The sequence below is a fragment of the Stegostoma tigrinum genome, chromosome 44 (genome assembly GCF_030684315.1).
Source record: "Stegostoma tigrinum isolate sSteTig4 chromosome 44, sSteTig4.hap1, whole genome shotgun sequence".
Classification (NCBI taxonomy): domain Eukaryota; kingdom Metazoa; phylum Chordata; class Chondrichthyes; order Orectolobiformes; family Stegostomatidae; genus Stegostoma; species Stegostoma tigrinum.
Window position 1 is genome coordinate 10,349,811 of NC_081397.1, and position 15,615 is coordinate 10,365,425.

The following is a 15,615-nucleotide window of genomic DNA, read 5'->3' on the forward strand; positions in this document are numbered from 1 at the left end:
TTTTGTTTTGTGACCATTCAGTTTTCTTTTTATAATTGCACCACGTCACCAAACCCTCCATCTCCTTCCTGTCATCTGAATCATCATTATTTATTATCCATCCCATCATCGTGTTGTCAACAGCAAACTTATAGGTGGCATTCATTCAGAATTTGACAACAATAGTGAGTATACAAGGAGTACAGTAGGGACCTGAGAATGCATTCTTGAGGGTTGCAGTGTTTGAATGTCCTCGCAGAGGAGATTCAGTTGCCTATCTTCTTGATTTGTGGTCTGTGTTTCAGGAAGCTGAGGAGTCAGTTGCACAGGGAGGAGCCAAGCCTGAGGTGTTAGTTTTGAGTTCCGTCTTGCAGGGATAATGGTGTTGAAGACTGAGCTGTAGTTGATGAGCAGAAGCCTGATTGTAGGTGGCCTTGTTGCCCAGATGTTCCAGGGATGATTGCAGGGCTGGGAAAAGGGCATCTGCTGTGGGCCTGTTGCATTAGTGGGAAAATTGCAAGGGATTGAGGCAGGCTGAAAGTCGAGAGTTCAAGTGGGCCATGACCAACATCTCTGAGCACTTCATGATTTTGGATGCCAGAGCCACTGGGCAGTACAGATGAAGTCATATTGCATGTAGATTTTAGGACTGGGATAATGGTGGTCTTCTCAAGCAGGTGCAGAGTACAGCTTGTCAGAGGGAGACAAAGATGTCAGAGAGTACCTCCCCACAGGAATTACATGCACAGTTGGTGCTTCAGTCCAGGTCTGTTACTTTCCTTGGGTGTTCTCACCAGGAAGACGGATCTGACAACTGCAGTGACCGATAGAACAGGTGCGTTGAGGCCTGGCGGGGCAGTGGACACCACGCTGCTGGCATTCTGTGTCAACCAAGCATAGACAGCATCAGGGTGGGAACTGTCTTTGTCCACGATCTTGCTTTGCTCAGTTTGGTTGGTTGGGGCCACTAAACTGTTCCAGTCCTGCCCCTTGGTATCTTTGATGGATTTGCTGAAGCCTTCTCCGCTGAATTTTCTGAAACAGCCCTGGTCGTCCCCTTTTGATGCTGCACTCCTGGTCTGCTGTAGGGAATGGATTAGACAGTTCATCCAAGGTTTCAAGATGATGAACAGCCAGATTGACGAGAAGCTTTTGTTTTTAACTTTAAGCTTAAACATTCATAAAAGATTTGTAAGGGGCTCAGCTTCAGGGAGAAGCTGTACAGGCCAGGGCTACTTCTCCCAGGATAAAAGGTAGGCTGGTGGGTGGCCTTCGTGTCTTTGAGGATTTCCTCTAGGTGCTCTGGTTTCCTCCATAGTCCAAAGATGTGCACTTTATGTGGCATGGCTATGCTATGGGCCCAGTGTGTCCAGAGAAAAACAGAGTGACAGGGATATGGAAGGGCACTTTGTGAGAGATGCTCTTCAGAGGGTCAGTCGGGCCTCGATGGGCCGAATGGCCTGCTTCCACACTGTGAGGACTCGATAATATCAAAGGCAGGAAAATGAGCTGCACCTGAGATTAATGCGCAGAGGGTCAGCGGCCGTTCATTATCAGAAGCAAATGACCCTGCAACGTGCTGTCCCGGGTCACTTTCGCTTTCTCTAATGCGATGAAGGGAGATGTGAAATTGGCAGTGAACAACAAGCAGTGGGACTGGAAAACGTATTTGCAAAACGATTATTCTGTTCTCCAATTATGTCATACATTGTAATTTATAATAAGCTCATCATAACTTCTTCCTGATCATCGGCTGCCAGCTCTGAATGGAAATATTACCGAAATCAGGAGCAGCAGGATGGATTTCATTTTCTATCGAACTGTGACAACTACAGGATCAATGAATGATGTGATTGAAATTTGACGTTGCGAAGTTCCAGGCTCTGTATATTTAAAATTAAATCAATCGAACAAAAACGAGGTCTGAGACTCTTTCACTGATGTTGTGGGTGGCTCTTAAAAGAGCCTTTGGATTGTCAAGTTACAGAACGGTCTCTTCACTTTTTAGTGGCGCCCCCAGCGGCGGTTTTCTTGGGCAGCAGCACGGCCTGAATATTAGGCAGCACCCCGCCCTGAGCGATGGTCACACCTCCCAGCAGCTTGTTGAGCTCCTCGTCGTTGCGCACGGCCAGCTGGAGGTGCCTGGGGATGATGCGGGTCTTCTTGTTGTCCCGGGCCGCGTTACCGGTCAGCTCGAGGATTTCAGCCGTCAGGTACTCGAGCACCGCAGCCAGATAGACCGGCGCTCCGGCACCCACACGCTCAGCATAGTTACCCTTTCTTAAGAGCCTGTGAACACGGCCCACCGGGAACTGCAGCCCAGCCCGGGACGACCGGGACTTCGCCTTCGACCGAGCTTTACCGCCACCGCCCTTTCCTCTTCCAGACATCGCCACAAACTCACAAACACTTTCACAGAGAATGCCGGAAAGCGGCCACATCCCGTCCTCTTATACCTTCGGGAGGAATGGGGGTGCGGCCATTGCTGATTGGTCACATTGTTCAGTATCTCCTCATGTCGTTTCAATGCCCAATCAGATATCTGCTTCCCTCACCAATCCGGAGAGGGCCCGGGCAGGAGGCCGGAAAATCCCGGCGCCAAATCATCAGCCGCTTTCTTTCAAACTCGAAAAGCCCGCCAATATTTAACGAAAACTCGGACGTTGAACAGAACAGAATGCGCGAATACATTTACTTTTAGATTATGAATGTATATTTGACTTCATCTCCCTTTCCCGCATTCCCGAACCGAGTGGAATGTCCATTTCTGACCTTGAATCGGATTTTCAAAAACTTAAATGCAAGCGGCAAAAAGGGGCCGAAATCTGCACTCTGCACCTGAATATTCATTTCACATTTCAAAAACACCTCGATATGTTAATAAACCAAACGATAACTTTTTTTTCCCTGAAAGAGAGCATTAATCGTGCGCACCATCTTTAGACACTATTTTAAATTGCCTGTTCCGTCAAGACCCTTTACTTTTTGTTTCCTCGAAAGGTTTGACGTCCTTCTTCAAATCTCCAATATATCGAGGCCCAAACTATTCGTACATTCCTCAGACACCTGCCAGCGTGTCTTGGTATCAGTTTTACTCGGATTACCTTGGTCACAGACGAGTGCTGACGTGCTGTGACCAGTGCTTTTTGCTTTCTGTTGATTTGACAAATTTTACTCTCTCTCCCACTTCGGCTCTCCAATCAGTGTCACTATCAGTTTCTGCTGCAAGATATGAGTGTAGTTATCCATGTAGCCTGTCAATTTCTGCAATGTCAATATGTCTGTTTAGTTATCCATTTATATTTCTCATTTTCTGCTCCGTGAGAGTGTGTGTGTGAGAGTGTGTATGTGTGTAGTTACCAATACATAGGTGTCAGATACTGCACTGTTGATATGCATATAGTTATCAAAGTGTACCTGTCAGTTCAAGCTGTATGACATTGGGAGGGTTATTACCAAGCTGTTCCTGTCCATTTCTGCTTCATGGATACGTGAAGTTCATGATCAGTACGTACCTATGAGAATCTGCTTGTGAAAATTGGAGTGTAGTTACATTGAACATTACAGCACAGTACAGGCCCTTCAGCCCTCAATAGTATGCCAACCTGTCATACCGATCTGAAGTCTATCTAACCTACACTATTCCATGTATGTCCACATGCTAATCCAATGACAACTTAAATGTACCTAAAGTTGGTGAATCTACTGCCATTATCACACTGCACCTAAAAAAAACTGTTAAGTCTGTGGATATTTAAATGCATTTATAAAATTGGACCTGTGAAGTTATGCTGTGAAACTGGAGTGTTAGCAACAGAGAAGAACGGATTGTTGATATGCTGTGGATATATAAGCGTAGTTATCATTTGGGTACATGTAGTTTGATATGTGAGCATAAATATTAATTTGTACATATCATTTTTCAAATGTGAATTTGAGAATGGTATAGCAAACTTTTTTTCCATATATGAGAGAGTGTCAACCTGTTTTTTGCCTGTTTCTACAGGGTGAATGATTGAGCAGAGGAATCAACACATGCTTGTCAGTTTCTATTTGACAACACGGCTGAACTTTGGCAGCCAGTAATATTCTCTGTGACGATGCAATTTGTTATGTGGTAGCTGTTATCAGAGTCATTTAATGCAGATTATATTCAGTTTGAGTGTGTATTTTGGACAAGTATTCAGTCTGTCCATCTTCAAAAACGGTGTAAATGTCAATGGGCTGTGAATGCAGAAATGTGATGTTGTTGACTTGGTCAGTGAGCTGTCATGTTTTTGTTCGGACGTTTTGCCACCATGCTAGGTGACATCATCAGTGGAGCCTCTGCTGATGCAATGTGATTCTCCTCTGCTTGGAATTTGCACTGTCAGGTCTGTTATGCTGAGTACTGTCATTTCAGTTTTGATCTATATGGGTTTATACATGGGGTCCAATTCTATGTTTGTGTGGAGAACAATGTCTCTAGGAATTCCTTAACATGTCTATGTTTGGCTTAGGCTGCTATGGTTATCTTACACAACAAAAATAAAAGGTGCTGGAAAAAGCTCAGGTCAGGCAGCATCGGTGAAGGGAAAAACAGAGAGTTAGCCTTGCGGGTCCAGTAACCTTTCCTCAGAACCAGTTACTGCTGAGCTGCAGAGCTTGTCCAGCAAGTCTGTCTTTTGTTCCTGATTTACAGCATCCACAGTTCTTTCTTTTTAATATGGTAACTTTGCCCCATTTCAACTGATGGCCTTGGTTGTCTGAATGTATCACATATTCAGACAATAAAGGCCATCAGGTTAACATGGGACAAAGTAACCATGGTAGCCCAAGCCAAACACAGACACACAGCAATTCCGAGAGGCATGGTTTTCCATGCATACTTCAATCAACAAGATTATAGAATCGGACCCCAAAAATGAAAACTCAGACAGATCAAAACCAGAAGTGATAGTAGTCACCATAATGGACCATACAGTATAAATTCCACAGGGCGTGGAATAACATTGACTCATTGGAGGCTCCACTGATGATACCACTGAGCATGGTGATGAAATATATGAAGAAAAGCAAGCCAGCTCAACATTATCCGCTATCCGAGCTGCAGATCTCGCAAAACACTTGAAATGCTGAAATTTGTTCGAACTGGGCAGGTGTGCATTGTGAATGGTGGAAAAAAACAAAACTTCTATTTCCTCTGTGTTGTTGGAACAAATCTCACTGGAAATTGACCTCAATGTGTGTCTGACTCAATCTGGTCTGTGACTGTGGAAAGGATGCTCTCTGCTCTGACAGCGGTAACATACCTTCCGTTTGTTAGAAGCAGCTGGTCACACTTGGCTTTGTGCCGAGGGAATATTACTTTCTCTTAGTCCCTCACGTATTTGCCTGGAGGAAGACAGAAGAAAACCCTCCTGCAAGTCAACATCAGCCAAGTTCAGTGATATTTCATTATTGGATGCAATGTTCAGTTAATAATCATTACAATATTTAATTTCAAGCCAGGAATCTGAACAGAATTAGGTGTTTGATTCCACTCTTGATCTGAGCTGCTTCTTTGTCTTGTGATTTTTCTTTTTGTTAATTCCATCCCAATTGAGTGAAGTCCAGAAACAAACTAAGTGTCCAGATCCATGAATGGGACTACACAATGTGAGTGGGTCTGTGGATATGAGTTTATTTGTTGATCTATTCATGTCTCACACATTGGTGAGCCTTTGTTAAATTACTTATGTATTCACACAGCAGAGACTGACGGGGACCTGTGAGATTCTGCCCTGTGTTTATTTGAGAAGTTATCAAATTGGACTTGACTGTGATTATTTTTTTCCCCCCCCTTTGTGAATATGAGAATGCCGTTGTAAGTCTTTACCTGATTGTTGGTGATGTGGGAATGTTCGTGTCAGTGTCTGCAAGGTGAGTATACTTATCCATCTGTGCCAGTCGTTTTCTGCTATCTGAATGTCAGAGAGCAGGCTTCAGACTGTGCTTCTCAGTTTCTGCTATGTCAACACGTGAGCTTGGCTTTTCATCTTTTACTGTCAGTTCCGAGCTTTGAATGTGTGGGTGCAGTTGTTAGCGTAACCTTGAATGTTTCTGCTTGTAAAAATGCACCATATTCATTCAATCCTAACAGTCATTTTCAGACATGTGAATATGAAAATGTAGTTATCCGTCTGTGATTGTCAGTTTCTGTTCTGTAATTATGAGACTGTGCTTTTCAGTGCGTACCAACCAATTTCTGTTGTATGAATGAGATTGTCATTATCAATCTGAACCTTGTCAGTGTCTCCCCAGTGAATATTCTTGTGTAATTATCAGGATTATACCTCTAGGTTTCTGCTGTGAATTATTAATTAATTAGTTCTCTTGCTTTCTTGTAACATTTTGCAGGAAGGATTATCCCATCCCTGTCACATATTGCAAAGCAAATGTGTGGCTATGGTTATCAAATCTGTACATTCAGTTTTTGTCATGTGAATGAGAGGGTGCAGTTATAAATCTCAGTTTCTGCAATGATAATGGAAGTGCAATTATCAGTCTCTGTCAGTTTCTGCTGTATCCATAGATGGGTTTAGTTATTATCAGTACATGTCAGTTTCCGTCACATAAATGTGTGAGTGTTATCAACCTGCCCCTGACAGTTACTGTAATGCAGGTGGGTGACTGTAGTTATTAAGCTGTAGCTCTCTGTTACTGCCATGTGAATGAGTGTAGCTGTGCACCTACACATCAGTTGCTGGTGGTCAATGCATGAGTGTAGTTGTCACTTCTATACCTGTTTTGTATTTGCTTGTCAATCTGAGTTTAGTAATCGATCAGTTATTGTCAGATTCTGCTGTGAAAATCTGATAGTTATCAAACTGTACCTGTCAGTTTAAACAAATATGAAACTGGGAGTTTTATTATTAATCTGTTTCTGTCAGTTTTTGCTGTGTGGATATGATAGATTTGTGATCAAAAGTTCAGGAATAGTGCCAGATGACTGGAGGATAGCAAATGTGGTTTCCCTGTTCAAGAAGGGGAGTAGAGACAACCCTGGTAATTATAGACCAGTGAGCCTTACCACAGTTGTTGGTAAAGTGTTGGAAAAGGTTATAAGGGATCGGATTTATATTCTAGAAAAGAATAAAATTGATTAGGGATAGTCAGCATGGTTTTGTTAACGGAAGGTCGTGCCTCACAAACCTTAGAGTTCTTTGAGAAGGTGACCAAACAGGTAGATGAGAGTAAACCGGTTGATGTGGTGTTTATCGATTTCAGCAAGGCATTTGATAAGATTCCCCACAAGACGCTATTGTGCAAAATGCGGAGGAATGGAATTGTGGGAGATATAGCAGTTTAGATCGGAAATTGGCCTGCTGAAAGAAGACAGAGGGTGGTAGTTGATGGGAAATGTTCATCCTGGAGAGCAGTTACTAATGGTGTACCGCAAGGGTCGCTGTTGGGTCCACTGCTGTTTGTCATTTTTATAAATGACCTGGATGAGGGCGTAGAAGGATGGGTTAGTACATTTGCAGACGACACCAAAGGTCGGTGGAGCTGTGGATAGTGACGAAGGATGCTGTAGGTTGCAGAGAGTCATCGATAAGCTGCAGAGCTGGGCTGAGAGGTGGGAAATAGATTTTAATGCAGACAAGTATGAGGTGATGCACTTTGGTAGGAGTAACCAGAAGGCAAAGTACAGGGCTAATGGTAAGATTCTTAGTAGTGTAGATGAGCAGAGAGATCTCGGCGTCCATGTACACAGATCCTTGAAAGTTGCCACCCAGGTTGACAGGGGTGTTAAGGTGGCATACAGTGTTTCAGCTTTTATTCATCGAGTTCTGGAACCAAGAGGTTATGGTGAAGCCATACAAAACTCTGGTGCGGCTGCACTTGGAGCATTGTGTACAGTTCTGGTCACCGCATTATAAGAAGGATGTGGAAGCTTTGGAAATGGTGCAGAGGAGATTTACTAGGATGTTGCCTGATATGGAGGGAAGGTCTTGAGGAAAGGCTGAGGGACTTACATTACAGAGAAGGTGGTTGAGAGGTGACTTGAAACATATAAAATAATCAGAGGGTTAGATAGGGTGGATAGGGAGAACCGTTTTCCTCGGATGGTGACGGTGAGCACAAGGGGGCATAGCTTTAAATTGAGGGGTGAAAGATATAGGACAGATGTCTGAGGTAATTTCTTGACTCAGTAGTAAGGGAATGGAACACTTTGCCTGCAACGGTAGTAGATTCGCCAACTTTGGGTACATTTAAGGCGTCATTGGATAAGTATATGGATGTACATGGAATAGCGTAGGTTAGATGGGCTTGAGATCGGTATGACAGGTCGGCACAACAACATCGAGGGCCAAAGGGCCTGTACTGTGCTGTAATGTTCTACGTTCTATGTTTTGTCATTAACTACCAGACGAATGTCCGAGTCCATTTACCGGTCAGTCCCTGTCAGTTTCAGCTGTGTGTCTGAGTGTGCAGTTATAAATCTGTAACTGGTAGTCTCTGTTACATGACTATTTCAGGACATTTATCAATCGTTCCCTATCAGCCAGTGAGTGTGCTGTGAATGTGCTTAGCAATTTGGATTTGCCAGTCCTGGTATTGAAATATAAATAATTTCTCCTTGTCAGTTTCTGCTCGGTGTGTCAATGAGTGGAGTTAGAAATCTGTACCTATAATGTTTATACCACATGAATAAGAGTACAGATGTCAATCTTTCTCTGTCTGTTTCTGCTCTGTGAATATCGAAGTATATAGTTATCAATCTGTACATGCCAGCTGCTGCTTTGTGAACCTCCGAGTTTAGTTATCAGCCCAAGCCTGTCAGTTTCTGCTTTAAGAACGCAGGAGTGCAGTTATCAGCCTGTGCCTGTCAGTTATTGCTCCATGCATTTGTTTTGTGCAATGGATTGTGTGATGTAAAAGCAAAAAGGTTTTGTAACTCCAAGAGAGCAGAGTCTAACTGACAGAAATTGTATCAAGGGCTGTTCTTCAAGGTGACATCAGCTTTTCTGTGTACACAGGAACAGAATTTTGTGAATAATGCTGAGGGAATAGATTGATGTGGCATTCCTTTCTTTGAGTCTAAAGAAAAGGGCAATGAACAAATCAACTGTATTCAGCTGAATGACCACGAGGTTCCTTCTACAGGGAAGGGTATCGGCTAATTCACTTAAATTATACTACCATGGATATAACAGAACCCTGCTCTGTTGTGCAATGGCACATGGCATCGGCAATACACTGACAATGCGCTGTCGTGGGGATGAAGAAAGAAAAAGGAATTGTATTTTCTGTCTTACAGTGGAGAAGATTTAACCTTATTGAATATGGTCAAACTGTGAGAAAGTAAAATTTGACAATTACAAGATTTAGTTAAATGGATCATTCTTCGTTGCTTTAAATGATGATTACATCACTAACGTGAAGAAACAGCATTCTGTTTTCTTGCGTGTTTCTGGAATATTTCATTGGGAGGGACAAGTGACACTAGAAAACTGTTTAACTTAGTTGCCAAATTCACTTCAATGCTTCACCCCACACAAAAAGAAGAAATTTTGCAAGACAGACGGAAAATATGGTTTCTATTCCTGAAGGTGAACACATTGAGAATCACGCTGTGATAAGGTAGATTGGCAAATCGTATACTGCCATGGCACACTTATTGAAATGGAATGCTGGCTGAACGGGATCAGAAATGTCAGGTGCTTGTTTTTGTCTACTATCAACCCCATGGGCTGAAAGGTATTTTTTTCTGTCTGGTAGACTCTCTTGCTTTTCTTAAAACAGAGCTGTAAACATTTTCTATGTATTTGCTTCTGTTCCCTGCAGTGTGTATGACAACAATGTATACCCAGTCTTTGTATGTTATGTGTTGATACAATGAGCATATTTGGGACTCAGTCAGCAGCTTTGTCTATGTGTTTGCATGTGCTCAGTAGTGATTTGCTACTTGTCAGACGTGGTTGTTCAAACTATGTAACATGATGTCTTCCTTTGAGGGGGTAACAAGGTGTAGAGCTGGATGAACACAGCAGGTCAGGCAGCAGAGGAGCAGGAGAGCTGACATTTTTGGACTGGACCCTTCTGTCAGAAATGGGGGGGGGGGGGGGGGAAGGGAAGAGAAGAGAAAGGGACTCTGCAATAAATAGAGAGAAGTGAGGAGATGATGACGAAAGGTGGATAAAGGACCAGATAGGTGGAGAAAAGATGGCCAGTCAAGGAGGCAGGGCTGGAGCCAGTAACGGTAAGTGTAGGGAGGGAGGTCAGATGTGGGTTGAGGGAAGGCTGACAGGTCAAGGAGGCAGGGCTAAGGTTAGTAGGCCAAAGTGCCGGTGGGGGTTGATCAGTGAGGTGGGAGAACCAGATTGGTTGGAGAAAAGATGGACAGGTCAAGGAGGCAGGGATGGGTTTGGGGTGGACAGATTTTGACGCCCTTGTTGAGAACATTGTGCTGCAGGGCTCCCAAGTGAAATACGAGCTGCTGCTCGTGCACCCTACCGGTGGCAATGTTGTGGCACTGGAGGCGGCCTGGGATGGACATGTCGTCCAACGAGTGGGAGGGGGTGTTGAAGTGGTTCATGACTGGGGAGGTGCAGTCGTTTGTCACGATGTGAGCGTAGGTGTTCAAAGTGGTTTCCAAGCCTCCGCTTGGTTTCCCCAATGTAGAGTGGGCCACATCGGGAACAGTGGACACAACACAATGTATTACTGGACATACAGATGAACATCTGTTTAACATGGAAGGTTTTCTTGGGACCTGGGATGGAGATAAGGGGAGAGAGATATTGGGGCAGGTGTAGCACTTCCTGTGGTTCCAGTGAAATGTGCCAGGGGCGGTGGGGCTATGGGGAGTGTGGAGTGGACGAGGGAGTCAGAGAGAGCGGTCCCTCTGGAAGGTTGATAGGGTTGGGGAGGGAAAAGTGTCCTTGGGAGTGGGGTGAGATTGAAGGTGGCAGAAGTGGCGGAGGAAGATGCGTTGAATCCTGAGTTTGTTGGAGTGATCCGTGATGACAAAGGAGATTCTGTCTTTTTTGTTATTGTGAAGAGGTTGTCTAAGGGGCAAGTTGCAGAAATGAGAGCGATGAGGTCAAGGGCATATTCAGCCACTGTGGAGTGGAAATGGCAGTCCTTGAAAAACAAGGACGTCTGCAATGACCGGGATTGGAATGCCTCATCTCGGGAGCAGATGAAACAGAGGAAGGAATTGGGAATAGGGGATGGCATTCTTGCAGGAAGGTAGGGGAGGGGAGGTGTATTCTAGGTAGCTGTGACAGTCGGTTGGCTTGAATTAGTTACCAGTTTCCAGAAATGCAAACAAACAGAGTTGTCCAGGAAGGAGAGAGATGTACTTAAGATGGTCCAGGTGAAGTTAAACTTGGGGTGGAAGCTGTTAGTAAAGTGGATGAACTGTGAGTTCCTTGAGGGAGTACGAGGTGGCACCGATACAGTCATCGAAATAACAGAGGAAGAGGTGGGGGTGGGGACAGTGTAGCTGCAGAAGAGGGGCTGGTCCATGTATCCTACAAGAAGCAGGAATAGCTTGGGCCCATGCGGGTACCCGTGGCCACCCAATTTGACTGCAGAAAGTGGGAGCGTGAGAGACAGTGTGCATCAACGGGGCAGTCGGGTATGTGGATTTTGGGGATAAGGCAGAAACAGTTAACATGGCGTTGGGGAAAGATGAGGTCAGAGGCTGTTGGCAGGACAGCACCTGAGGTGCTGAGGTTGTGGATGGTCTGGGAGTTGATATTGTTTTGGCGATTGGGGCAGGGTCATGATCAAAGGGGGTGGTAGGAGGAGTCTCTCTATCCGGTTTGAGATATTATAAAATACCTTTCCTAAATGCAAACTTGATTCAGTTCCTGTTTTCAGTACTTTCAACAAGGAGTTAGCTGTTAACATTTCAAACATGATGTGAATGTTAATGGGTGACAAATGATATTAATTGGAACGAGCATGATGTCAATTGACAATGAAAACAAAAAAAATAAACTTGCCTTTCCTCAGTTGTGCTTGGTTAGTTGTTTCCTTGGACAAGTTTCTGGAAATTGAGCTCAAAACAAGTCTGATCCAATCCACTCTGACTCTGGAAAAGATATTCTCCATTCTGATCGCAGGAACATGCCTGGTGTTAGTTAGAAGCAACTGCTCACACTTGGCTTTGTAACAAGGAAATATTGTTTCTTCGAGTACTTTCCTGGAGGAAGACAGAAGAGTTATCTCCTGTAAATCAACATCAGCCAAATTTGACAATATCAATCAGATTAACATATATTCAGTGAACAGTTTTTAGGGTGTTTCGTTTCTTGAACTTCACCTCCCAAAGCAACAGAACTCCAAAATAAACCTGTTGGACCACAGCATAGAATTCTCTTGACACAGTCTTTTCTTTAAAGGGCATCAATTCAAACACAAGTCTGATTCCATTCTTACATCGAGCTGCTCCTTGTCTGAGGAATTGTTTTTCAAATATGTAATTCGATACCAACGGAGTGAGATTCAGAAACTGAGCAATAATTGCAAAGCTCCATCTGAGGTGCGACCTGAAGATGCTACACTGTTGACACAGCTCATGTTACCAGATCCCAACACACTGTTGAAAAGAACAGCAGCCGCTGTTTCAAATGTGTTTTTTCCCCCCCGAGACGTATAATCTGTTAACTCCAATCTACGTCCTTTATCGGAAGCCCCACAACTGGCAACTAACAGCGTGAAACAGCAGCCAAACAATGAATTTCCATCAGTGTTTAGAAGACTAAAAGCTACAAGACTGATCCCCAGCAGCAGCTTCTTGCCGCTGTGTCTCCCTCCGCAGGCCCACACACAGCCCGAGAAAGGCCTCTCTCTCCCCGCCCCCAGGCCGCTCACTCCAAGTTCCGGGACCAGTTCCTGCTCCCCTCCGCCTCTGACCAACAGCCCCCGGTTCTCCCTGAACTGAGCGCGAATCAGTGCCGGTCTCGGAGCCCCTTCTGTGTCCCAGACTCACATCTCGATGCGCTGCTGGAAGGAGCCTGCTGTTCCCTCGCTTCCCTGGGCGCTGGTCTCTCCATTGCGGCCTGTTTCAAACAAACCTCTTCCATTCACTGAGTCAACACTCCTCAATGCCATCACTGGGGGAGGGTCTCACGCATGCGCTCCTTTCATCGGCTGCCGGCGTCTTGGTGGTTTGGGAGTAAGGAACACCCCTGCGCTGCTAACACACCAATTTGCTTGAAACCGACCTTGCCCACAGCGCGGACAGGACACGGGATCATTGCCTGATCTGTCTGCAACAGGCAGGAGGGAAGCGCGGATATTGATACAGCCCAGGCAAACTGATCAACCAGCCGTGTAACCGTGGGTAATCAATCTTATCAAACACGCCGAATTAAACATCTTCAAAGAGATTAATTGCAAAATCCCTTTTTTTCGGGACATGTTTATTTCTCCCAGATTGTAAGCATTCCGAACACAATTTGTAATTACTGCCTGAAATGTCTTTCGCAGGTAAATGGGAGGAATACACCGTTAAAACATCGCCAGAGGTCCTATCATCAAAATTAAACAAATTAACATTCCTGGAAGGGTTAATGAGATGCATGTACTGCATTATGTAAGATTTGTGTCTGGGCAGAATTACAAGTCGCGGTATGAAATAGCCAGATGCAGTTCCAGTGACTCTCCCCATGTGATACCATCCCCATTCTCAGTTTCTGCTCTCGGAAATGTGATATTTAAGTTACTCGAATCAATTCAAGTTTATGCTGTGTCTGCACTCGGATCCGGGACAGGGATCATTTGAGAGATAGACGGAATTGCAGATGCTGGACAATCTGAAATAACAAGGTGTAGAGTCGGATGGACAGAGCAAGCCAAGCAGCACCAGAGAAGCAGGAAGAAGGATCTGGGCCTGAAACGTCAGCTTTCCTGCTCCTCTGATGCTGCTTGGCCTGTTATGGTCATCCAGCTCTGCACCATGTTATTTCAGGGATCATTCGATCCAGGCTCAGCTCTCTCCTGAAAGATGTGGCGGCTCTGAGAAGAGCCTTTGGGTTCAGTTTGTTACATGTTACACCGAATGCTTCATTTCTTTGCTGCTTTCTTGGTCACTTTCGCTTTGGGCTTGGCCTTCGGTTTCCTCGATTTCGGGGCCGGCTTTGCGGCCTTGGGGCTCTTGGTCTTTATCACCTTCTTCACGGGAGTCTTTTTCTTCGGCGCTGCTTTCTTCGCCGGTTTCTTCGGCGTTGCTGCCTTCTTGCCGCCCGCTTTCTTGCCGGTTGCTTTCTTGGCTGGGGACTTCTTCGCTGCCACCTTCTTGGCCGTTGTTTTCTTCACGGCTGCTTTCTTGGCGGCTGCTGCTGGTCTCGCCTTCTTTCCCACTTTTGCCTTGACTGGATTCTTTGCGAGTTTGAAGGAGCCGGAGACGCCCTGGCCCTTCACCAGAACCAGGGAGCCTTTCGCCAGGCACCTCTTGGTCGCCATCCTGATTTGTGCATTTTGCTTCTCCACATTGACCCCGCTTCTCTGCAGCGCCTTCTTTATAGCGACCAGAGACGTCCCCTTCCGATCGCTGTTCTCCCCGACAATCTTCACAATCCGCTCGCCCAACCCGGGACCGGCTGGTTTCTTCCTGGGAGCCGCCGCCTTCTTCTTCTTTGGAGACTTGGGTTTGGTGCTGGCGGAGGCTGGAGGAGCGGTTTCGGCGGCTGCACTGTCGCTCATGTCGGGAACTCTGCGCTGAATCTCTCTCTGTCAAACTGAACTGGGTCAGCAATGAAGCTGCTGGTGGCGGCACTGAGCAACTTAAAGGCAGCGAGCGGACGGCGCGGAGACAACCTGCCCTCAGCTCCCTGCTCCTGCTGCCTGCCTGTCTCTCGGCACAAACTCTCCAATTCCTCTGCCATTCCGCATCTCCAGAGAGCCAGGCTCGATCGTTCCTGACCCTGACACAGGAAGGTTTGCGGCTGAAAGGTTTTCACTCGAATTGACGGCTCCGTTGTCGATTTTACCGCATTTTGCTGCTGCACTGATCGCGCTGTCTGAGCTGAGCGCTGGCATTATCATCATTTTTAGACTGAAATCTTGAAATCAACAAATATATTGCCTTGAATTCTATCTTTAGGGTTTAGTGGAGGAGCAGGGGGATGATTTGAAATGAAAATCTTTTTGATTTGCACAAGAGAGACGTGGAAATATCATGATATGAGCGGACACACAAGCACATTTCCGTGTGACTATCCCGCCCGCCCTTTTCCTACAGTCTCTCTGACTCAATATTCACATCCATACAGTCACAGGGCAGAAATATCTCTAAATGTACCTGTGGGAGGATGTACTTTCTCCCCCTTTCAGCCTGTGCTCCGGTACCCAGGGAATTAGTTGTAGTTTTTCTCCTCAGTAATTGTGAAACTCTCCGAGGTCTGTGCGCCGGAGATTCGTTCTGCTGCATATTCAGCTGCAAGAGCCAATCATCTGGTTTGAAGTTACATTGATCACCGAGATCAGTTTTTTTTTCAATTGCAGTGACAATACTCAACATCGTTTCTGGGAATCACACTCATATAAACGTAAAGAATAGCAACTGGGCAAATAACACCCATCAGCCCTTCAAACCTCTCCTCCCACTCACCATGAAAATGGCAGATCATCCAACTCAATGGCTTGTCTCTGTTTTTT

At 45.3% G+C, this 15,615-nt stretch overlaps 2 protein-coding genes across 2 annotated transcripts; both read right to left on the bottom strand.

Moving 5' to 3' along the window:
* Positions 1-1,368: 1,368 nt before the first annotated feature.
* LOC132206995 (late histone H2A.2.2-like) lies at positions 1,369-2,796 on the bottom strand. Its single transcript, XM_059642167.1, has one exon. It carries the CDS (start codon positions 2,418-2,420, stop codon positions 1,977-1,979), a length of 444 nt encoding a protein of 147 aa, XP_059498150.1. The 5' UTR covers positions 2,421-2,796; the 3' UTR covers positions 1,369-1,976.
* A 10,596-nt stretch (positions 2,797-13,392) lies between these two features.
* LOC132206975 (histone H1-like) lies at positions 13,393-14,661 on the bottom strand. Its single transcript, XM_059642118.1, has one exon. It carries the CDS (start codon positions 14,659-14,661, stop codon positions 14,023-14,025), a length of 639 nt encoding a protein of 212 aa, XP_059498101.1. The 3' UTR covers positions 13,393-14,022.
* Positions 14,662-15,615: the final 954 nt, after the last annotated feature.

Excerpts from the sequence above, each read along its gene's own strand:
- LOC132206995 (XM_059642167.1), bottom strand. The coding sequence starts at position 2,420 with ATGTGGCCGCTTTCCGGCATTCTCTGTGAAAGTGTTTGTGAGTTTGTG.
- LOC132206975 (XM_059642118.1), bottom strand. The coding sequence starts at position 14,661 with ATGAGCGACAGTGCAGCCGCCGAAACCGCTCCTCCAGCCTCCGCCAGC.